The sequence below is a fragment of the Pelodiscus sinensis genome, chromosome 7, assembly GCF_049634645.1.
Source record: "Pelodiscus sinensis isolate JC-2024 chromosome 7, ASM4963464v1, whole genome shotgun sequence".
Taxonomy (NCBI): Eukaryota; Metazoa; Chordata; order Testudines; family Trionychidae; genus Pelodiscus; species Pelodiscus sinensis.
Window position 1 is genome coordinate 33,626,932 of NC_134717.1, and position 23,962 is coordinate 33,650,893.

The following is a 23,962-nucleotide window of genomic DNA, read 5'->3' on the forward strand; positions in this document are numbered from 1 at the left end:
GGGTAAAGGATTGGGGTGCCAGAGACAGGCTCTGGCTGGGAGACTTACCTGCTTGACTCTCAGCAAGCAGCCTTCTGAAGCAGACTCCCTACCTGTCTCGTCCCCACACTGGCTGCAGGATCCATGTGGTTTTTGAACAGATACAAGCCTGAGGGGATAGAAGGAGGATGCTTCTGGAGCAGCCTATTCAGGAGCTCCCAGTAGGAGGTGGGAGCACACATGAAGTCTCTCCTCCTTTCCTTGGGCTCACAGCTATTCAAATAGATCCCTGCAGCAGCTTTTCTCAGCAGTGAGTGGGGGCCAGGCAGGGAGTCTGCCTGAGTCTCTCTGCTGCTTCTGCAGGCTGGATCTGGAGGCTTGGCAGGCTGGATCCAGCCCACGGAGGGTATTTTGCCCAGGCCTGGTCTTATGCCCAAAGAGTAACAGCATACTGTTTAGAGGACTTTTGGAGTCAGCCACTTCTAAGGACAGGTGTTAGATAGTTATACAAATATTCACACCTCTTACCCCTTAGTAGTGTCTTTGAGATGGTTGCCATGAGTCTCCATGCCTTCGCAATGTAAGAGCATCCTCTGGACTCCTTGTTTGAATGGCTCAGTTCAGAGGGCAATGACTGTGCAAATACATGAATAATATTTCCTCAAGCCCTTCAGAAGTACAGGAGGAACAGGAAAGTTCTCTCAGTTGCAGTCATTTTTTTGTAATTTTAAGGTCCCACAACATCCTGTACTGGGATGGAGGTGATGGCTGTAGCCAGTGCTGGGGCCATAGTGACCGGGTGATTGCATTCCATTAAGTCTCTTACTGTAGTGAACCTCCTGGAATCCAAAAAGGTCAGTTCTGAGCATGTTCCGTCTACTCTGGAGCTGTGTTCAGCGTTGCAAACACAAGTGTTTGGATATCAGTATTGAGGGTGGGAGTTTAGATGCTTGCGCTGGGTTCTCTAGTGCTGGCAAGGGAAACTGATATTGTGCCCAGTGCATAGGTGCCAAAATCTTTGTTGCCAGACACTTGGTTTCCAATGCACTTGGCACCAGAGACACAATGTTCCCTTCTTCCTCTTTCCTCAGAGAAGAGGTATGGAAACTGTGGTTAATTCAATAGTTGAGGAGCATGGGGATTTTAGAGGAGCATGGATCTTGGGGTAAATCCTTGGTTAGCCAAAGTACTAAGAGCGTCAATCTGATGCAGCATGATCATTTTCCCTTCTTTGTGAAGCAGTCATGAACCTCTAAGATGAAAAACTTCAGGCAGAATTCTTTCACTTTTTGGGTCCTTTTGGTAAAGGAGCAGCATATAAAGTGTGTGTGGTATATGTACTTCCCTGTGGCAAATGATGTTCCTAGAGTATCATCATTAATGGAAATAACTACAGTACCTTGCAGAAGGGACAGGATATGAATGCAGGAGACTTCAATGTCTCCATGTCCAGGAGGGTCCAATGTCAGGGCATCTCCTGGACTTCAAGGCTTCTTTCTTTATCAAAGAGTTGACAGTCTAATTCTAATTGTAATAATTATATTCTAACTAAAGAGAAAACTGGACAGTGTGCAGAGATGGGGATATCACAGGGTTCTGTCTCAAGGCCTCAGGGATAAGGAGGAATTGAAGGGTAAATGGAGCTGCCCTGATGTTTAAAGCCATTGGCTATGGTTTCCAGGAGACATGAAAGATGCAGAGGTAGTCCCAATAGATACTACTATTCAAAAAAATTACAATCCCTCATGTATGAGGTGCATGCTCACCAGAAGTTGAATACACAGATGTGGACAATCCTCAAAAGAAGAACTTTATTTCACAGCTATGCAATTCATCTCTTGCCACATAATTACGCTTCAGAATTTAAGCTTTCATTTAAAATAATAAAATGGTTATGAAGAAAGCCTTTGAAACTTAACCAAGTGCAAACTGATGTAGGTGTGTCTGCCCACCTAGCTCAAAGATGCTAGATGTCCTATTATTCTCCCTGGAGTGTTAACTTTTTAAACCTAATGGCGGCAATCTATATCTTAGCATTTACTATTTCAGCTTATCATTGTAACAGGAACAACCATGTGAAGTGCACATCCATCTATTACAAGCTGCATTCAACACCTGTTTGGGTACCAAACCTTATCTGTCCTTGCACTGAACTGCCAAAATTTCCAGCTCCTTTGTGACAATTCCAGTTATGGGTTTTAGATAGTATTTGTCTACTAGGGGGCTATGCCCCCTGCTCCTATGGTCGCTAACCTCCTTCTCTATTAGGATAGGCAGCCTCGGCTCCCCGCTGGCGGCCATTGGGGAGGGCCGGGCTGGGCCCAGCTCTACGCTCTTTCTGACTGTCTCTTCCCTCTGGCCACCTAGGAGGGCTGGGCTGTGCCAGTCCTGGCTCCCCCTCGGCCCCAGCTTAGGGACATGCCAGCCCTGGCTCCCCCCACCAGCACAGGGAGGGAGAAGGGGGGACAGAGGAGGCTGTGCAGCTGAGGGGTGGCAAGACGCAGAGTGATGTGATGACGTTACTCTGTCGTCCGGCAGGAAATTTTTATAGATAGATAGATAGATAGATAGATAGATAGATAGATAGATAGATAGATAGATAGATAGATAGATAGATAGATAGATAGATAGATAGAAAAACGGATAGTACTTTGAAAACCAAAGAATTGGGACTTGTGTAAAATTAAATATTAGACAGAATACTATTAAATTAATTGACTTTCATTTTCATTATTAAGTGAAGAAATAAACCTTCTTTTAAAATTTGTAGCAGGCACAGACATTTCCAGAATGTTGCACTCTTTTGCCACTGAATTTAGATCAAGGTTCCAAGGGTATGCACAGATAATTGCCTGTGTCTAACTATCTACAGTAGAACCTCAGAATTACATACTGAATGGTCAGTGACACACCTCATTTGGAACCAGAAATGCACAATCAGGCAGCCTCAGAGACCAAAATAAAACCAGTATCATGTTACACAAAATTCTAAAAAATAAAGGTAAAAGTTTTTAAAAAATGGACAAGGTAAAAACATTGTATCCATGCTTACATTGTATCCATGCTTACATAATTTAAAATAAGATAGTTAAAAGCAACATTTTTCTTCTGCATAGTAAAATTTCAGAGCTGTATTCAGTCTATGTTCAATTGTAAACTTTTGAAAGAACCACCATAATATTATGTTCAGAGTAGGGCTGTCAATTCACATGCATTAACGCAGGGCAGGATTAATGCATTAATTTTTTTAACACGTTAATCACAGGAGTTAATGCTGCACTGCCCCTCTGAAGTTCCGCTCCAGCACTTCTAAGAGGCAGTGCACCATGGAGCCCAGGATCAGCTGACTCACAGCTGAGCGGGGGAAGTGTCACGTGGAACCTGGGGGTCAGCTGGGGAGTCCCAGCTGACTCAGGGTTCTGCTTTAACACCACCCTGGCTCTTCAAAGGGGCAGCACCGCATGGAGCCCCGTTGAAATGCTGCGGAGGTGTTTCAAAGGGGGGGGGGGGGCGCACATGATTAAATTTTTTAATCGCTTGACAGCCCTAGTTCAGAGCTATGAACATTTCAGAATTATGAACAACCTCCATTCTTGATATAGTCATAACTGTGAGTTTTATTATATATTGATAGCCTATAGAGATCTATAGAACTTAAGGAAACCAAATTGTTTCAAAAGACTATGACCTAACAATAGAAATTAAGGGTCAGATTCTGATACACCACAGATAGTCCCAATGACTTCAATGGAACCACTCATGGAGAAAGGAGCTACTTAATATGAAGTACTAGCATCTGGCTTCAGGACATTGCTATCTGAACTGGATACCTAATAAAAGCAACAGGATACACAGGAAAATTAAAATTAACTTACAAAATCAAAAACACACAGTGCTCATCGCTTCTAGCAGCTAAAATAATTTTCCGACGCTCACTCTTAAATCTTTTGGAAAGAAGACAGATAAGGACCGCATTCTGGATTCCACGTCTTCTGAAAATCCTTTTGCCACACTGGCTCCAAATTAGGGCAACTAACACACTCCTTTTTCCCCCAGCAAAATCTTAAACCAGTGAGTCACAATCAATACACTTGCAACCATCTTTTATGACTTCCAGTTCAGAACATGAAGCCATAAATCAGAGCCATTTTATTCAACCTCTGAATTAACTTTTAGTTCTAAAATGAGCTATAAAACAGATTTCAAACAACAACAACAAAAACGTCTGGGATTTGCTTCCATGAGTTGTGGAGAAGACACAAAGACACCTGAGTTCTGATGCAAACAGATACAGTCCAGATCACTGATGAAAGATTAACTTGGGTTACAACTGGATAAGGAGCCAGATTGTCTCCTTGATCTATAATGGCAGATAGTAAAATTTGTACAGGTTGAAACTCTATTAACTAGGACTCTGTGGTCCAGCAACATTCATGATCTGGCACAGATGCAAGACCAGAGAGTCCCGGTGGAGGGCTGGTGGCCAAGAGTCCTGTGAGGCCAGGCACCCAGTGCATAGCAGCGGGGCTGCCTGGTGAGGCCAGACATGTGGCACCAGGGATGCCCTGTGAGGCTGGAAGCCTGACACATAGCAGTGGGGCAGCAGCAGGGGATGGGGAGGGAGAAAGAAGAGACGGCTGGTAGCAAAACCAGGGCTGGGAGGGGCCAATGGAAAGGGGGGATAGGAAAATCTCCCCTGATCCAGCAAAAACTCTCATCTAGGACCAGTCAGTTCCCAAGGGTGATGGACTAGGGAGGTCCAACCTGTAAAAATTAACTGTGTGTGTTGAAATTGTGCAAGGTAGTTGCATGGGTGCTGGAACTAGGGGTGTGGGAGAAGCTGCAGAACCTCCTGGCTTGAAGTGGTTTCCATTATATACAGGATTTACAATTTAGTTCAGTGGCTCTCAGCACTCCTACTGTAAAAATTGTTCTAGCACCTGTGGATACTTGCAAAGCTCACTGGAAATCCACAGTTGGTTAATGCCAGCTAAAAAATTGCTAGTACTGATTGACAGAATTTGGAATATACCACAAATTGCAGAACTAATCCATGTAAACTCCCCTTTTGCTAATTAAGCAGAATATGAATTAAACTTGACTTTCTGCAGTCAGCGCTATCTGGTTCATTCCCTAAATGTAAATTCACTTCAGTGACATTCAGATGTAACAGTCTGAGAATCTTTAATGTTCTCCAGTAAAGGGAAAAAAAATAAAAAGAAAAAGGAATTTAAATGCAAGTTATGATAAAATAATATTAAAACTATACTAACTGCACAGGTAAAAAAGTCAGCAGATGCAGAAGTTAAGTCTCTCCTAGTAAAGTTACATGAGTCATGACAAATCTCATTTTATGGGATAAAATATCTAGCATAGTTAACCAAAAAATAATCCCAGAAAAAGAAATAATTGTTACCAGAAGTCATACTGTTCAGCACATTAGAAAAGCTTCGATAGATAGTAGGTATTACTGTGGATTTATATACATGGTGTATTAAACCTTGATTAAACTTAAACAGTGAGTCTTAACTTTTGAATGACTTTAAAAAACCCAAACCAAAAGAAAAACTCTTGATGTGATACCACATCGAGATTAGGGCGAGGGAGTGAGTTTGCACTTCATATAAGATATAGATATTTACATAAAGAACCAGCTTAATATTAATCTTGGATACCTCTCAGGGTTGGGAATATGACTGGTTATTTAATAGCCTGCATAAGGAAATTGTTGCATACGGCACACCTCTCTTAGAAGTTTGAGTGTGCCAGGATACAAACTTGAACCCCATTCATTATTTTTTGCCTTTATAAGGCACTTATGTTTGCATAAAGGTTTCCTGATCTGTCTTCTCATGCTGCCCAGGAGGTCCAGTTCTATTTCCTATAGCTGTGTTTAAACCCATGTTTCATTAAAACCCAATCTTTGTTATTGTAACTAAAAGCTGTATGATGAAAATGTGTTTTAAACAGAAATCTTTTTCTTACCCCCTTTTCATTACAATCCTTTCCCCCCTCCACACGCTCCATCCTGGTAACAGCATTAAATATCCACTTTGCTGACTTTAGCCAACTTTCTAGGACACAGTGTTTCAGTTTAAATATACAGTTCCACTTCTGCAATTTCACTGTGTACTTCTCTAAACTTGCTCCCTCCTCTCCCCAAAAAGATGATAATCTACTTTGTACCACTTTACCCTGTTATTATCCATTTAGTAGCAGTCTGTGCCTCTTTCTTCCATGAGTGTGAGCCTTCTCCACTGCCTTTAAGCACAGCCTGCTAAGGGCCATGAACAACTGCTGAATGGCCTACCCTCCTTCAGTCAAACTGCAGTGCAGGGTGAGGCATCAGTTGTACCTTCTGCAGGACTATTATCAGTGGAAGAACTCAGCCTACATGTCAGGGAGCACCAGGATGAATGCCATCTCCACAAAAATCCTCCCCAAAGGACAGGGCAGTTTCCCACCAGCCCCAACTCAGGGCTGTGCCTACATGGTAATACCACTGAGCCTTAAGTGATGTAGCTCCTCTCAGGGACTCCTTTCCTCACCTACTCATTTCAATAATGAGCAAAGTAATGCTAAGTAGTAGTTGTATTAATGATGAATGTATCTTATGGGCCCCAGGCAGTCTCATTTACACAGTTTGTGCCCCACCCTACTCCTTCCTCCACACTGCTCTCACAAATCATTCCTATAATGTAATCCCGCCCAACAACTAGCTTCTTCTACCTGGTAAAACCTGATAGTACAAGGGTGTAACTCTGGTTTCAAAAGGGCACACGGAACGCAGGGAGTGATCAGCTATGATAAGCTGACAGCTGCCCATCCAGGCATGGGTAGGACACAGAGCTGCAAATGAGCAAGCTACAAAACATTAGCTGGAGCTCCTATGATTTTTCAATTGCCAATTTTACACAGACTCTACACAGTCCTTTCCTTTTGGTTAGACATGCCTACATATCGATTAGAACATTGTCTGCTCCCGCACATGAGACTTGAAATGGTATCTGAGCAATTTCACTATTTATAAAACAAAGCATAATGAAAGGGGACAACAGTGCAGCTAATGAAAATAGTACAGGTTGGACTTCCCTAGTCCAGCACCCTTGGGACCTGAGAGGTCCCGGAGGAGGGATTTTTCTGGACCAGGGAGATCATTTCAAGGCCCCTGCTGCCAGCTCCCCACCAACCCACTGGCTTTCTAGCTTCCCCCGCAGCCCAGCTGATCTGCGCACCGGCTCTTGCCATTCTCAGCCCAACTGAGCCATTGCTGGCTCCCAGTTTCCCACCCCCATGCAGCACGCTGAGACTCTGATCTTGGAACATCCATGGTCATGATGGACCATGGATGTTGCTGGACCCTGATTTTGGAGGTGCAACCTGTACTATTATCTGCCTGCTGCCTCAAGGATTTTCCACCTCATAAAATAATGATCTACAAAGGATATTCACAAAGATATTCAATGGGAAAATGGAAGTTATAGCACCCTACCCCTGAAGTCCACAATTTTAATGAAATTACTGTTTGGTAGGCTATGAAACACATCTCAGTGCAGAGAATCTGCAAAAGGAACTTAGGCCAAAACATGACCCTGCAACAGATCAGGCTGGATAAAGGGAAGCATCCTTCCATGCCTACAAAAGCACAGATTGACTAATGCAGGACTGAACTTTCAAGGATGAGATGTGTATGTAGTTTTATTAAACAAGCCTCATAATTTTTTTGCTGTCTGTGTTTGTGGTTTTCCTCTTGTTGTGTTCTCTTTGCCAAGGTCTGGGCAAGAAGGATGTGTTATCAATGGGATAATGAGAACACCAGTAAATGTGTCAATAACACTAACTTGTAAAAATCCTTTCTTGGGTTTCCCTGTAAAATAGTTACCAAAGGAAGCCTGGAATATTAGCCATGTATTCTTTCCTCATATAGCATCCTGTTTTGCTTCCTTATTTACTCTGCTGCTGCTCTGTGATAAAATTTTCCTTCTGAGTTATATAAAGTTACTTCAAATCTAAATTAATGGGAAGTATGTTTTCCTGTAATTATATTTTTAACAGGCAAGCAGTAAGTTGACAGTGAAGGTAACGTGAGCATAAAGTCTTGCCACTAAGCTCCTGTGCATTTTTACTCCGATTCGTTTATATTTTCCTAGCATTTTCTGTGAGTCTCCTTTTCCCATGCTCAAGAACTTAAAAATCTGTTTCAGATGCCAGAGTGGACAAATTCAATGAACTTCAAAAGGATTTTCTGTATGCGGGCCACAATAAAGACATTGTTCATGGAATCCAGTCTGCAAGCAAGTGAATGACTTCAAACAAAAGCATGGGTAGATAGCAAAGTTTTGGTCACTTGAACAAACAAACAAAAACCACAGCAGCTAATAGATCTATGTAACACCATTCAACCTTTGTTCTAATGAGTGTTCAACTAACTTCAACTGAGGTCAATGCAGAATTTGGTAGAGCAGAACACAACAGCTCAGCTTCTCAGTGAAGCTCTACTATGAAAATGCAATCAAGATGTTATTTTCTACAACAGTGGCATTATTCAGTTCCAGGCCAGCAAATATACTAGCTATCCAAGGAATCGGTGTTACATTTTAATGAACGACAAACCAGGTATAACTGTCCCCATGATGTGCTTAAACTATAAGGCCATCTATTGATCTATGTTGTCAGAATAGCAATACAGGCAACATACCAGAAACTCCCGGTGGTGTCTTAATGAATTTTCCATTAAAATGAGCAATCACTGCTTCACATTTTTCTGTTGATTCCATCCTACATAAAGGATAAAACAGAAATTAAATTTTGTCCGGTTTCTGAGTCTGAAAAACACAAACATATTTCCTAGGTTTTCTTGCTCTCTTTTCACTTTTGTGACTTCCTTTTCTATGTATGAGTACCAGGTTATTAGCTTTAAGAACAGCTAAGCACAGAAGGATAAAATTAAAGAGAATTAACATTGTGTGTGAAGTGATAAACTCAACATTCTAGACATTTTTCTGATCATTAGGTCATGCCCTACAGAACTCAGATAATAATTTGGGTTATACAAATTAGGCCCTGAAGATTCAATTTCCAGAGAGTGGCAATGAAACCATCACTATAGTGTTCTTGGTTTTTGCATCCTAAATCCAATGCTTCAAGAAACTCTCCCTAAGTTCTACCCCATCCCACCTTCTTAAAGGTAGAAGTAGCATGTATCAATAAAACCCTCATGCCTAAATTCTCCTCAGGAGGGTCCTTTCTCCCTCTTCCAATTTTTTAAGAAAAAACAAATGAAGGCCAGTGCCCAATCTCAAAGTTCAGCAGGGTTCTGCAGGAAGTGGTACAGGAAACAGCTTAGCATCTTAATGATGCAGAAGGAGCAGGAACACTCTGGTGCCTGCAAAATCCTAGACAGACAATGGAAAAACAGAGATGCTCAATAAACCTTTTAATGGTAGTCAGGGAATCCACTGGCTTCCCGGGCAACCACGTGATAGCTGGAACAGTTCATCATTGCTAGCCAGTGTTGCCTTAGCTACAGAACTAAGCCAAGAGGCTGTGGCCATCTCTTTGCTAGGAATCACAACATGAAGGGAAGTGCTTCCCCATTTCTGATATTTAGTGGGTCACAGTGGCCCTGGCTTAATTACCTCACTGTACCCTCAGAAAACCCTAACAGAGGGGCAACCTGCACTATGAGTGGGAATAGGGAGTGTCAGGACACCGAAAGGGCAAGGCTCTACTTACAGGTACCCCCAAGGTTAGGCCTGAAAATGGTATTGACTTAGCTCAGTGCACATTTTGTGGATCCAGGAAGATGTTCAAGAGCTGAGACAGAGTTTGAACCCTGCTTGTGATTACAGGCAGATTCAGGATTCTAGCTAAACACATCTAGCAGCAGCAGTGCAAAGTTCCTACAGTGGTACTGGACAGAAGGTTAATTCACATTGATTCATTCAAATTTAAACCATGCCTGTTTGAGACAGATGCCAAAGGGCAGTACCACCTTTGGCAGTGATTTTTGTAATGTCTACAATAAGAAAGCCCACTCCAGTCATATAGCATACTGAACTGCCTTCAGATAGTCCTTAGTTACTACCAATCTGAACTGAATTGGAATTGCTCAACCAGAGATAAAAAGCTAAGACAACAATTTTAATAGGGACATAAATTTAGTTAATATGTACAAAACCATTAAAGGGATTGTCATCTGCATATTACATTTGTGAAATGAAGATCCACAGGTTAAGCCATATAACTAAGTCACTTTCTACTCATCAGAAATTTAGCAGTAGCAAATGAGAGGTAAATACTGGTACTTTTGGAGTCCTGTTGGGCTTCCCACTCAGACCTGGGAAATTCTCTCTTAGCCAAGAACCAGGATCAGTAAATAGGCAGACTGAACAAAAGGATTTGTTCACAAATGTAATAGGGGAACCAAGAGAGCGTGAAGGGTGCTCTGGATTGCCGAATCAGTCTCTGGGTTAGTCTCAGATTCAAATCTGGACTTGACAAAATCTACTCAGAGTTTACTTTCTACTAATCTCCCAAAACATCATGGACACAAGAATTGAAAGCTTATTCTACATTTATTCACATGTCCTTTAAATAGCTTCAGTCTCAAAAAACCCATTAACGTTCACACATCTAACTTGCAATACTTGAATACAGGCAATCCCCGGGTTACGTGGATCCGACTTATGTCAGATCCCTACTTACGAACGGGGTGAGGGAACCCCGCACTAGCTGCGCCCCCCCCCCAGGAGACCACCGAGACGCGCCGCGGCGGTCCTGCCGCCCGCGTCCTCCGCGGCAAGAAAAGCTGCTCCGCGTCTCCCTGGTCTGGGCCCTCCAGCAGATCAGGGAGATGCGGAGCAAAGCCGCGGAGGACGCAGGCGGCGGGACCGTGGCGCGTCTCGGCGGTCCCTCCGCCCGCGTCTCCCTGGTCTGCTGGGGGGGGGGGGGGGGCGCACCTAGTGCGCCCCCCCCCAGTAGACCAGGCTTTTCTCGCCGTGGAGGACACGGGCAGCGGGACCGCTGAGACGTGCCGCAGTCCCGTCGCCCCTGTCCTCCGCAGCAAGAAAAGCCTGGTCTGCTGGGGGCAGGGGGCACAGCTAGTGCTCTCCCCCCCCCCCCCCCCGCAGACCAGGCTTTTCTCGCCGATGCCTGGGTGTGACGGCGCGTTGGGGGTCCCCCGTCTCCTGCACCCCGAAATGGCACAAACAGACTGCACCAGCCGGTGGAATAGAGGAAGTTTATTGCCTCTCCAGGATACAGCACAGCACAGATGTAATCTGGTCACAGAGCTGGGCTAGGATGCCTCAGGCCCCCTTGAGATGGGGGAAACTGGGCCCCTAAACTCCAGCCCCTTTCCCTAGGCTGTCTCCTCCATGCTCCCAGCCAGCAACTAACTAACTCTCTTCCAGCCCTGCCCCCCAGCCAGGGCAGCATTCCACCTTCCTTTGTTCCTCTCCATGGGGGGGTGTCTGGCCATACTGGTTTGCACAGTGACTCATCCTGCTTTACTGGGTCGTGGTACCCACGGCAGCCAGTGGGGGTTACCCCAGAGCCAGCAGCATAGAAACCAGCCAGGTACCCCCACTACGTCACACTGGGGTAGAGCAGCTGGGGGGCTGCCGGGTTGGTCCCACAGCGCCAAGGTGCGGCGCTACTGGACCAACCCAGCAGCACCCCAGCTGTTCTGCCCCAGGCGTCCCCAAGTCAGCCACTGCTGAAACTGATCAGCGGCTGACTACAGGAAGCCCGAGGCAAAGCTGCTCTTCCCCGGGCTTCCTGGAATCAGCCACTGATCAGTTTCAGCAGCAGCTGACTTGGGGACACCTGGGGTAGAACAGCTGGGGTGCTGCCGGATCGGTCCCCGCAGTGCCGAGGTGCGGCGCTGTGGGGACCTACCTGGCAGCACCCCAGCTGCTCTGTCCCAGCGTGTCTTATTCAGCCGCTGCTGGTCAGTTTCAACAGCGGCTGAATCTGGACACCAGTTCCGACACATACAAAATCAACTTAAGAACAAACCTACAGTCTCTATCTTGTACGTAACCCGGGGACTGCCTGTATATGTGGAGATGTCAAAATATGGCCCAATACAACTCATCTCCATTGGGTTCTTTCTCTATTACTGTAAAAGCCAGCTGTATTTCTAAATGAACACATGGAGCCATTTCAGTCTTAACATAGAAGCAGAACAAACCCACTGAGAAAATACAGATTTTGAAGCTAAGATCTTTTTCCAACTCACCCACAACAAAAATGGTGATTTGGATTTGCATACATCTCTTGTGTACTTTCCAAGTAGAATGTTAATGCTCTTCTGGGATCTAATGCCACACAAGGTTAGGGTAAAACCTTGCCACAAAATATTTCTTGCTCAAAACAAAATTCAGAAGCAACTTGCAAAGAAAACCATTTCAGGGAGACCCTACTGTCTTGTTAATTTCCCTTAGCTAACTCAGTGAAACCTCTCGAAAACATTTGGATTTGATTGAACAAAATCAACAGACTTCTGGCTATATTGCCAGGTGGCACAGATTGTTCAGATTCTTCTTGTGCAGTTCATGAGGGCACCAATAATTGTATAGTCTCTTACTTATTCAAGTACAAAACCTCTGCAACATGGACAAAATATGAGAAATGCTTATCCAGCCACCTGATCTTCAAAATCCAAGAGGACTAATTCTACTACTGTCAACATTTTTGTGGCACATCTATGTGCTCAATCATACATCTTTCAGGATCCACTACCTTAATTCAAGTGCTCCTCATTGCAGACACTGTTAAGTACAATCTCCAATTCAGTTCTCAAATTTGGTCACTCAAGCTTGTTTGACTGTTAAAAAATGACCATGAGTAGATCACAGCTTAATGCAGGACTTGGAGACACAGAAATAAAATGCTAGAGGGTCACAAGAGAACTCTTGGCATGAAAAATCTGCTATTGTCAAATGGCCATAACTAAAGGAAATGTGGGCCCACAGGGGCAGGGAATTTGAGGGCCGAGTGGATCTTATTGACTTGCTCCCAGTAAGGTAGAACCATTACCATATAGATATCAAATGCTTTTGGTGTAAGATTTATTGTGGAGTACCAAAAATATATTTTTTTTCAAAATAGTAATATTCTCATGGGCCAGACTATGCCAAGCACAGATAATACAGAATGATGAGTCTTCAAAAGTGCTTATGAAAGAAAGGTATTTGAACAGTACAAGAACACTCCCACATTTCCTTCTTCTGGAAGCCTAGCCTCAAAAACTGGATTATGGAGGCCAGGGTGGGGTTCTGTTCATATAGTACTTCACAGTCGCCCTCCTCTCCCTCCTGCTCCTTGCTACCTCTCTGAAAGAGAGGTAACAAGGGAGGGTGGGTAATGCTGTGGGCAGCTGTCTTAAAAGCTGTTCCCCCTCAGTACCGTCTCCGCAGGGGGCAGGGGAGGTAAAGGCAGAGCACGGAAATGGTGAGAGTGGGGACTGAAGCAGTCTCTGTTCATGCTCGTTCCCACTGTGGTGCTTCAGCTTTTGAAATGCAGCAAGAGCCTCACCTCTGAGAGGCAGCAAGGGCGGAGGGACAGGAATTGGTGCTGGGGGTGGGGTCAGCTTAAAAGCCAGTTCCCCTCAGCACTGTCTCTGGGTTAGTGCCTGACCCCTCCCTCCTGCTGCCTCTGGTCCAGGATGCTGCACCTCTGCATTTTTAATGTTGCAAGAGCTGCCGGGCTCTTACTACATTTAAAATGCAGAGACACAGCACAGGTGCTCCTGGAGCTGGAGTGAGCCAGGACTGCTCAGACCCAGCTCTAGCCGGCACCTAGAGCTACTCCTGATGTGGCTCTTCAGAGGAGTCCTATCAACTATACAATTATAACTAGGTCCCCACAATTTAACATCCTTAGTGTGAACCCCTGCACTGGTACACTGACCAAGCCAAAATTAGTCCCAAATCCTAGTTGAGCATCTGAAATGTTTAACTAAGCGAAAGACAGACTATCAAAATCCTGCTGCATCTCTTAATTAAAAAGAGATACAAATAAAAATAGGGTATGCTTTCTGTAATTACCTCCTCATTCTCCTAATCTGGGTGAAGCCTCTGAGTGATAATAGCTAGAAAAGAAGACATTTTTAAGCTGATTGCTATTGACAATACATTCATAACAGTACAGAAGGAAGAAAGTAGATAAGAAAATTACAGTACCTTGCAAAGCCAACCCCCCGACTTGTACCACTGGAATCACGAAGTATCCTTGTAGAGATAACTTGCCCAAAAGGCTTGAGCATATTCTCAAGCTCCTGCTCATCCATTGACAGTGGCAAATTGGAAATATATAAGTTAGTTGGATCTTGCTCTTGTTGCTGAAACAGAAATGAAAACTGTCATTTTGTTTTCAAAACCAATAGAGTTGAAAGATGTCTTAAGCATAAATGATGCCAATTGTTGTATTATTTTTATCATTCTCAGATCCCTCTACAGATCCCAAGTCCTTCTTTCCCCACATCACCCACTTTAAACAATTGTCTCAGTGTTATGAGATTCAAGCAAGAAAAAACTGCTTAAAGTTTTCGTTGACCTTAACCATTCAGAAAAAAAGTGAAGGTGAGACTGAGCAAATGATCAGTCTTAACCTATACCTTTATGTTAAGATTTTTGAAAAGGAGAGAGATATTCAAAAGGAGCAAATCAGGGAAAAATCAGGATTGAAGCTGGGAGAGAAGGACAAAAATCAGACTGATAGAATGGCACCCTAAACATAAAGGAGGAAAAGAGATAAGACATGCAACAGGAAAGGAAGAGAAAACTGGAGTGATGAGATAAAAGGGATGGAAAAGATGAAGAATACAGTACATTGCTGTCCCCTCCCTCAACTACACTAGCAAAATGTTTCCAATAAAAATTGGCAATTGTCTAATACAGATAAAGTTGGCTTGGAAATGGTTATCCTAACCCATGAAAATTCTCTCATTCCTCATTGGGACAAAAAAAGAAACACTCAGATACAGACACACGGTTAAATAGAACAGAAGAAAAATAGTTAATAATAATTCAACTGATAAGACATGCACCAAGGATCTAGAAGATCTGATTCACTCCAGAAGAGACTTATACTTGGGTCTCTGTCAACCCAGATGAGAGCTTTGCCCACCAGACTATTATCTGTTCCAGATGTGTGCGCTCTCAACTGGTTTTGACCAAAATTTCCTTCCTGGACCCGAGAAACATTTTTGTCAAGATAAATACATTTCACGAAAGGGTTTTAGTTTTGTTGAAAAACTCTTGACAAGGTCTAGATTTGTGCGTGCACACAACTATTTGGGTGAGCTATACAAATCTACTCTAAGTCCCAAGAATTAATCCAAATCATGTGTCCAGCTCTCTCTCTCTCTCTCTCTCTCTCTCTCTCTCTCTGTGTGTGTGTGTGTGTGTGTGTGTGTGTGTGTGTGTGTGTGTGTATATATATATAAAGTTTTTCCTGCGTGTGTGTGTGTGTGTGTGTGTGTGTGTATATATAAAGTTTTTCCTGCAGGATGACACTGTATCCCCCACAGGCTCTGCCCTCCCATGGTCTCCCTGCCTCAGACACAGTTCAGGGACCAGCAAAGGCGCGTGGCAGCCCAGCCTAGGAAGATTCCACGTTCTGGAATGTTGCAGCCAGAGCTGAATGGGCAGGACCCTTCTGAGGTAGAATTTGCCAGGCTGGGCTGCCAGGTGGCTTTGCCAATCTCCTAAGTGTGACTAGGGCAGAGAGCGATTCCATCCAGATCAGCCTGCTGCAGGGAATGGGCCTGCGGCAGTGCCACCGCGATTGCTGGGAGCTGCCCCAGTGGAAACCACAGCTGCAGTCCAGCAACCCCTGACACATTACAAAGAGGAGATCCAGCAGCGTTTGCAGCAGCGGCCAACCCGCTGAGTGGGGGTGGTCTAGTCGGAGGGGGGAGCACCTGCCTCTGCATGGACGCGCCTGTAGAGCCCCCCTGCCCTCTTTCCATCCTCCATGTGTGTCCTCACCCCCTCTCCTGCCCCCTCACAGACTCCCATCCCCCCTTCTCAACCTGGCACCCAAAGGAACCCTCGCTCTCTGACCCTCCCTCCAGCCTCTTTCTCTGCCTCCTTTCCATTTCCTCTGCCCACAGATATCCCACTTCACAGCACCCTAGCAATGCTACCTTTCCTGCCTCTTCCCTCTAGGCAGCTGCCCAGATCCTGCTGTCACAGCATCCAGAGCATTCTCCCTCTCCCCCGAATACGGGCCTGCTGCCATTTCTTTGCTGGTCAGGTCGCCTGTTTGTAGGAGGGGGCAGGCTGCACATAGGGAGGGAGAAGAGGGGATAGTGGTGTATGTGCAGATGGGCAGTGTGGTGTGGGGGTGAGGAGGGTCTAGCATTGGAGGCAGGGGGATGGGCAATGTGGTGGTGCAGAGAAGGAGGGTTTAGGGAAGAATGGGGTGTAGGAGAAGGAGGTAGGAGTGGGGATAGGCAGTGTGGGGTAGGGGGATGAGTGGATGTAAAAATGGAGACGGGAATGGGAATGTAGGAATGGATGACAGAGGTGAGGTTAGGGATGGAAGGAGGGACCCCTCCAGGGGTGTGGTGGGTGCGAGTGGAGAAGGGTGTGAGTTACTTAGGGCCATGGAGAGTGCAGCTGGGCTCAGTGCAAGATTAACAGTGCCTCTAACCGTGAAAGCTGCCACGGGGGGAGAGAGGGGGTTGGCGAGCATAGCGAGGAGGGGACACAACCCCCTAGTTACCTGTAATATCAAAATATATTGTTAATATATTGTTAATTGTTATTGTAAATATTGCTTCCTACTCCAATTCACCAGAACCTTGGCTGGAGGAGCTTCAGGACATACTGAAAGGTGCACCTAGGCCTTTACAGAAGATAGGGAGGGATGAGTAGAGTGTGATTTATTTTATGTAGAGGCCTGTGATAGAAGCCTTTTAATATTACTAAATATTATTGTGCAATACCCAAAGATGTACTTCACAAATAAGAGGAACCTAGTCCCTGCCCCAAAGAGTTTACAATCTAAACATAATGTAAAAGAAATAGTGAGAACAAATAACAAATGGGGAAAAACGGAGGTCATAGGACAGTGGCACAAAATCACAGTTACTCAGGTTGATTGTGCATATCTGGTAGTCTAATTAGATCCATTATACTTAATTTTATATGTACTTTTAATTGTCCAATTTCTCTTTGAGAAAGGACACAAAGGGAGAAAAAAAATCCTCGCTTGGCAATTGCTCTAAACTTTATTACTGACCAAATCCTTCTATGATTACTTTGATTTCTTGACGATAAACCCTCTTAAATTTTGGCCCATTATCCCTCACAATCTAACCACAGGATTATGCCTCTGTAATGCATGCTTTTTGTCACCTCCCATCGGAAAGATAGCACTGAAATATTTGTGGGCATGAATCCAACAACCCTTAGGGAGTTTTCTACCATACAGTAAAGCTCATCTGTGCAGGAAACAAAGCGTTCCTGGGGCTGATCTAATTTCCAAAAGAGCGAAGGACTATCATAAACCTCGCCATCTTCTGTTCCACGTACAAAGCATATTTCTTCACCCTTCCTTCTCCAATATAAACTCATACCAGCATGTACATTTAAAAAAATAATAATAATAAAAGGCAAAATGAAAAAAAAAAAAAAGAAAGAACCCCCAACCTAAAATTTTACAAAACAAAATCACTGCATATAACACACAGTTCTCGCCCCAAGGACAAGATCTGGTCTAGATCTATACTACATACTGTTGCCAGCAAAGCTATATCAGTCAGGGGTTTGGGGAGGCAGCACAGCTGTATCAGTCAGGGATTGCATCATATCCCTAATGTACACACAACTATATAGGCAAAATTGCACTTTTACTAGTACAGGCAGTCCCCGGGTTACATGGATCCGACTTACATCGGATCCCTACTTACAAACGGGATGAGGAAACCCCGCACTGGCTGCTTCCCCCCAGCAGACCAGGGAGACGCGAAGCTAGCGCCCCCCCCGCCCCAGCAGACCAGGGAGACGCGGAGCGGCTTTTCTCAGCAGACACCTCAGCTTGAGAATAAAGGACTGAGGGAAGTGAGGTGTGGGAGAATAAAACTGAACTCTGGAGAAATGTTTGGCTAGAGTTTCCCCTACAATATGTACCAGTTCCGACTTACATACAAATTCAACTTAAGAACAAACCTACAGTCCCTATCTTGTACGTAACCCAGGGACTGCCTGTACTGCTTGTTCTGCTCTTTGGGGGTGATCTTATTTTACTAGTAAAACTAGAAAGTACAACTTTGCCAACATTAGGGACTCTTTACCAGTATAGTATGTCAGTATTCCTATACCTCTGAAACATTCCTAGTACACATGGGGAGGATGAGAAAGAAAATGAACTCCATGTGACAAGATGTTAATCACTTTGCTTAATGTAATTCTGAAGGTGCTCAGACACTACAACGATGAAAGTGATTTAACAACGTATAGAGAATGACACAAAAGCCGCCCACTATGTTAAAAGAACATTAATAAGATTGCAAAATTAACCTCTAAAAAGTTAGAAAATGCCATAATTAGGCCTGACTGGGTAACCTTTTTTCAGACACCTTGTGCTTTTAAATTAAGATACAGTCCATCTTTACATGATAATGTACTATTTTTTCCATACGATCAGTGTCCTAGTCAATGAATGGAATGGATAATGCTCACTTAAAAAAAAGCAATTATTCAATATTTTGTTTTATTCTCCTTGTTCAATGTGTGGCCCGACAACTTACTTACTGCCCACTATTCAAACCCTAGTCAGATGTTGGAATTATTAATTTCCTCATGAGTCTTTCTATGATACTCGTCTCCTATATACTTTAGTCAAATATTAATTAATTTGTTTTCAAAAACCACTCCTGCGAGTCAAAGAAGTAGTAGTATCCCCATTTTTCAAATAAAAATAAGACGCAGAGATTAAGGTAAAAATATTTGGCAATTTTAGGTTCCCAATATGAGATTCCTAGAACCTCATTTTTTCAGGGTACTTAGCATTATTGATCACTTCAGTAATGGAACTGGTGCATGCTCAGTGCAGACTGAATCCTCAGGAAATTTAATGGCTAGAAATTAAGAATCTTTTTTTGAGCATGTGTGAATTGAACTATGATTTATCAATGGGATCAAAAAATTGCACATTCTTGACAAAATGAATGCCAAATACCTGCTCCAAAGCATAGGTATGCTAGAGCTTTTCAAATAAAAAGGCACAAACATTTTTTAACATAGGCTACATCAGTGTTTCTCAACCAGTGGTACGAGTTCCCTTAGGAGTACTCGAGAGAAGTCTGTGTGGTACGTCAACACAACTCAAAAGTGGAGAAAACCGAATTTGTTTTAAATTTTAAAGCCCTTTACTATTTCTGTACTTTTTACATCCAAAAATGTCATCGCCTGCCCGGCTACGACGAAGTTGTTTAAACTAATGTGTTGCAATGGTAGAAAAAATGTATGTCTGAAAACTACAGGCACGGGGGGTGCTTATAATTTTTTTTTTAAAAAGGGGTACTTTATTTAAAAAAAAAAAAAAGGTTGAGAAACACTGGGCTATATAATAGTTTCCCTAGCTTTGTTCTCAGAAATAGTACTATCATTTGGAAGAAATTTTCCAACAATATCCAGACAGAGGCAAATACCTGGAATGGAAAATTTCACCCCAAATGGCTAAAGTTTGGCAAAGTTATAAGCAATTCAAAATGGTCTTAGGCCACCAACACTTCCATTATAATAGGTGCTGCCCCCAGCTCAGCTGTAGTCAGAATATATCTGAACTCCTGATCTGCCCCCCATACAGTACACCTCAGCCATGCCCTCTGTGTATTCCACACACCTTGAGGACTCGCATCCCCTGTGCTTTGCTTTAAAGGTCTGTTTCAGATTGAATTGTTGCACCACATTAAAAAAATCGTGTTTACATAAATTATGTAGCTACAAGAAAGATCCAATGAAAAGTTTGAATCAACCATGTGACAAAATCAAGCCAGAGGGCTGCAACAGACTTGGAAAAGGCAGCCCTAGAAGGGGAAAAGCCAGCTACCTTGTTAATTAGAAGTAGGCTACTGCAGGACATAGGGTTGCCAGGTGTCCAGTTCAGACCCAGACAGTCCAGTATTTGAGCTTTCTGTCCAGAAAACAAATTTTCTAATTAAGTACGTTTTATTATCATGAGTATTAGTATGTAATTGAGTACTGCGTGGCTGGTAGATACGCTCATGCTGCATACTACACAGTAGAGAGGAGGGGGCGGGGCGGAATCCCGGGGGCTGGATTCACCTGTGCGTGGGACAGGCAGCACCCCGGGATCTGCGTGCACCCAGGCCAGCCCCGCTCCCCACCAGCCGGTTCCCCCACTGGCCAGCCCCACTTCCCCCAAAACCCTCCTGGCCAGCCCTGCTTCCCACCGGCCAGTTCACCCCCGCTTTCCCCACCCCCAGCCAGCCCCGCTCCCCCAACCCCCTCCTGGCCAGCCCTGTTTCCTGCCAGTCACTCCCTCCCCCCCCCCCCACCCCCCCCCCCGGGGCCAGTCCTGCTCCACTCCTGGCCTGTCTCCACCCCCATCTCAGATCAAGTGTGTCCGGTATTTTTTGAAATCATCTGGTAACCCTAGCAGGACAAGCAGGAGCAACTGACAAGGGGTTGTCTCAGGCAGATTAGGACCACCTGGGATAGGGCTATACTGCATCACTAAGGGTCAAGCTAGTTTCATTACCAGCCTGCCGGAGACCTTTTAAAGCCTTCCTTGTTAGGTGGAGGGGGAAGGAGAGATGTGTATACACAGAAACACCAACAGCTACTGAGCTAAGAGACAGAGGGGAGTGAGGCGCTCCAGGAGGAGAGGCTGGGTTCCCTACCCCAGGAAAAGACGACGAGCCCAACCCCCTACTAAGGGGAACGGCTGACTGCCCAGATAAGGCAGATGGCAGGGAGTGTTTTACCCAAGGCCCTTCCCACCAAGATGAGAAGTGAAGAGGCTGGCAAGGTAAAGAGTGGCCCTTGCCAGAACATACAGTACCTTTGTTTTTATACACATACCTGCTGCACAAACCATTCTGGGGAAAAACAAGAGAGCCGGACAATATTCTTTTGAGAAAGAAGCATTCACCTCCCAGTCTAGTCCTATGTTGAAGTGGGAGGGGCCAGGCTGACAGTAATACCAGGCCCCAGGACACAGTAATCAATTTGCTCCCTGCCTCCTCCCTTAGCTGGAGCCAGAAGCTCACCTCCCAACTCTGTCCAGAAGACCCCACAGCACCCTTCCCTTCATCCACTAGAGGACTCCTGGCCCCGGGCAGACTGAAGGTCCCTTCCCCTCTGCCCAGAGGAGTCATGGGCTGGCTGCAGCTGTAACTGCAAGTCCCCTCCTGTCTACAGGCCCATCTTGCTCTGGGGGAAAGCATCTCTCCAAAGACACTTTTGATATGCCCTATGGCTATGGAGGTTACAGAGTGACTCAGTAGCAAATACTGTTGTGATATTTGCTACTCAGACCCCTGGAACCTACATAGGGCTTATCAGAAGATGCTTTCCCCCTAATGCAAGCAGTACCTGTGGAAGGGAGGGGGAAGCATAGCTGTGGCCAGCCCAGGGCTCCTTTGGAGATGGGGGAGAAGGTGCCTGTGGCCAGCCAGAAGTCTTCTCTAGTCAGGAAGAGGGTGGAGGCACTCAGGGCTTCTCTGTGTGTGCGTGTTTATGGGGGAGTGTTTGTGGTGCTGGCTGCAGAGGGAGATTACAGTGGAGCCAAGGGGCTAGCTCTCCCCAGGGAGCTACAGCTACATGCCCATGACTTGCAGGAGCTCATTAATACCAACAGAAGTTGGTCAAATAAAACATTTTACCACACCCACCTTGTTTTTGATGATAATATCTGTCATGAATGAAGGTCACAGATAGTAGCTCCCAATTTGTAAAGTGTATGTATTACAAGCATATTATTTGTTTTGACTCTTTACTTTCCAAAAAGTGAGGGCTGTTTCCAAATTTCCTCTAACAGCATTCAATAACTCTCAAGTTAAAAGAATCCTCCAATGAGAAATGTAATTCCATCCCAGAGACACTTTTCTTGACTCTTCAATACGATTTTAATTCTCAATCAAATAGTATCAGTTACATCACAACCGATAGCCTCTTGGATACAAGGCAAAATTTGTGCTGTCTTAATGATGTCTCCTTCACTGCAATACAAATGACCAGTGACTGACAAATATGAAGATGGGTTTATTATAAAATTATTATTTTGTATTGAAAAAATAATTGACCTATTGTGAGGCAGATCATGCAGCATTCTGATGGCTTCATGCACTTACTGAAAATAATACTGAATCCATATAGTATACAATGAGGGCCTGTGGCTTCGGTTATCTTAGATCATCTCATTTCTCCTTTGCATTAGACGAGTCAGCAGAAAAATAAGACAAGAAAATGGATCCACTGAGAGTCTACAGCTCACATTAATATTCATTACTGTGCACTGTTCAAACCACAAGGGAAAAAGCCTACATTATAACTGCAATATTTTTGACATGAAGTTCTGGTTTCTCTGCTACAAATTTGAGATGAGGATAGCTTTAATGTTTTTAGAATTAGCCTGTTACTTAGATTCTATTAGACAATTATATTTTTATACATGGTACTCCTTTAATGAACACTATTAGTAAAAGATTTAATTGAATTTTCTGCCTTGGGCAAACCAATGTTGTGTTCCCAGTCATATTTTAATTTTCTTCAACTCAGGATACTTTTTTCAAGAGCGCTTCATTTATGCCTTTCACATTTTAGTTCTAGATGTAAAATATATTTGCCCTCAAGTGCCCTAAAACACATAGTTTTAAAATGTATGCCATATAAGCCTGAAATTAGCTCTTTAGAGTGCTTTCATCTACTTTACCAGCAGTACTACATAAGGCTTGGATTAAAATATAAGATTCTCTCATGACCAAAACGTGTCAACATTTGGGATTATTGAAAAATAAATATGACAAGTTATACTATTAATAAAAATAAAATTTGAATGCACAATATGCTACATTCATAAACAAGGAATAAAGGGGGATATTCAGTTTAGAGAATTGAGCTTAATTATTCGGATTTGTGAAGGGGAGGGGGGAAATCGCCCTGTTTGGAGCGGCCACTCTGATTCATGGGCTGCAGTTGCTATTACTGCTCACTCCTTTGAGCTACATGTAAGGAGTGTTAAGGCTGGTAGACCTCAGTCATCCTTGGCAAGGAGGGGGAATATAATCCTTTCCACATTCACTATGCCACTACTGACCTTCCCTCCACAGCTTAACCCTTCATGCCCACCCACCTTTTCAAAGTGAATGTCACTCTCGAAGCACACAAGTGTTCTACACAAGCGCATCAACCATAGGCAGTGAGTGAAGCTACTGCCTGGGGAGGAAAGCTCTACAGGTTGTGGCTCCACCAATATTCTCCATCCCCCATCCCCGTTCAGCCCAGGCTCTCCCCCCCCACTCTGTCTAGGCCACATTCCCTACCTACTGTCTCCTTCTTCTCTTCTGTCCCCTTCTTTGCTTCTAGCCAAATCCCTGAACCCAAATGTCACAAATGACATTTGAAAAAAAACCCAAACAAACCCCATACACACTTCTAAAATTTCTTTCTAAAGAAAACGGAGCATGTTTTCCATTGCAGCCAGATTGTGAAAACTGGATATGCAGAAGGTACCTAATTAAAAGCACTAAATTTGGGAATAATAAATGTCAGTCACAGGGTTTTTGTGAACCCTGAAGTTTGTCAGAGATTTATCTGAAAAAACTTTGTAGCAAGGGCAAGTCAGCTGTTCTACTGAACACAATATTAAATAACATGGAATACATCAGCCCTTCTCCGTTTTACATTTTCTTAATCAGTGTTTCTAAGCTGATTTTATATTTTAAATGTACTCTTCTAAGCCTTCATAAAGTAATCATTCCAGATTTACATGTTTAACA

At 44.0% G+C, this 23,962-nt stretch overlaps 1 protein-coding gene across 3 annotated transcripts in view; it reads right to left on the minus strand.

The window, feature by feature from the left end:
- Positions 1–23,962, minus strand: part of RBMS1 (RNA binding motif single stranded interacting protein 1) — a 224,942-nt gene that overhangs the window by 29,581 nt on the left and 171,399 nt on the right. For all 3 annotated transcript variants that reach the window (XM_006111647.2, XM_006111645.2, XM_006111646.2), the window contains exons 5-6: positions 14,169–14,326; positions 8,678–8,757 (exon numbers count right to left, since the gene is read on the minus strand). In XM_006111647.2, the coding sequence (XP_006111709.1) occupies positions 8,678–8,757; positions 14,169–14,326 (238 nt within the window). The remainder of the gene's footprint in view (positions 1–8,677; positions 8,758–14,168; positions 14,327–23,962) is intronic.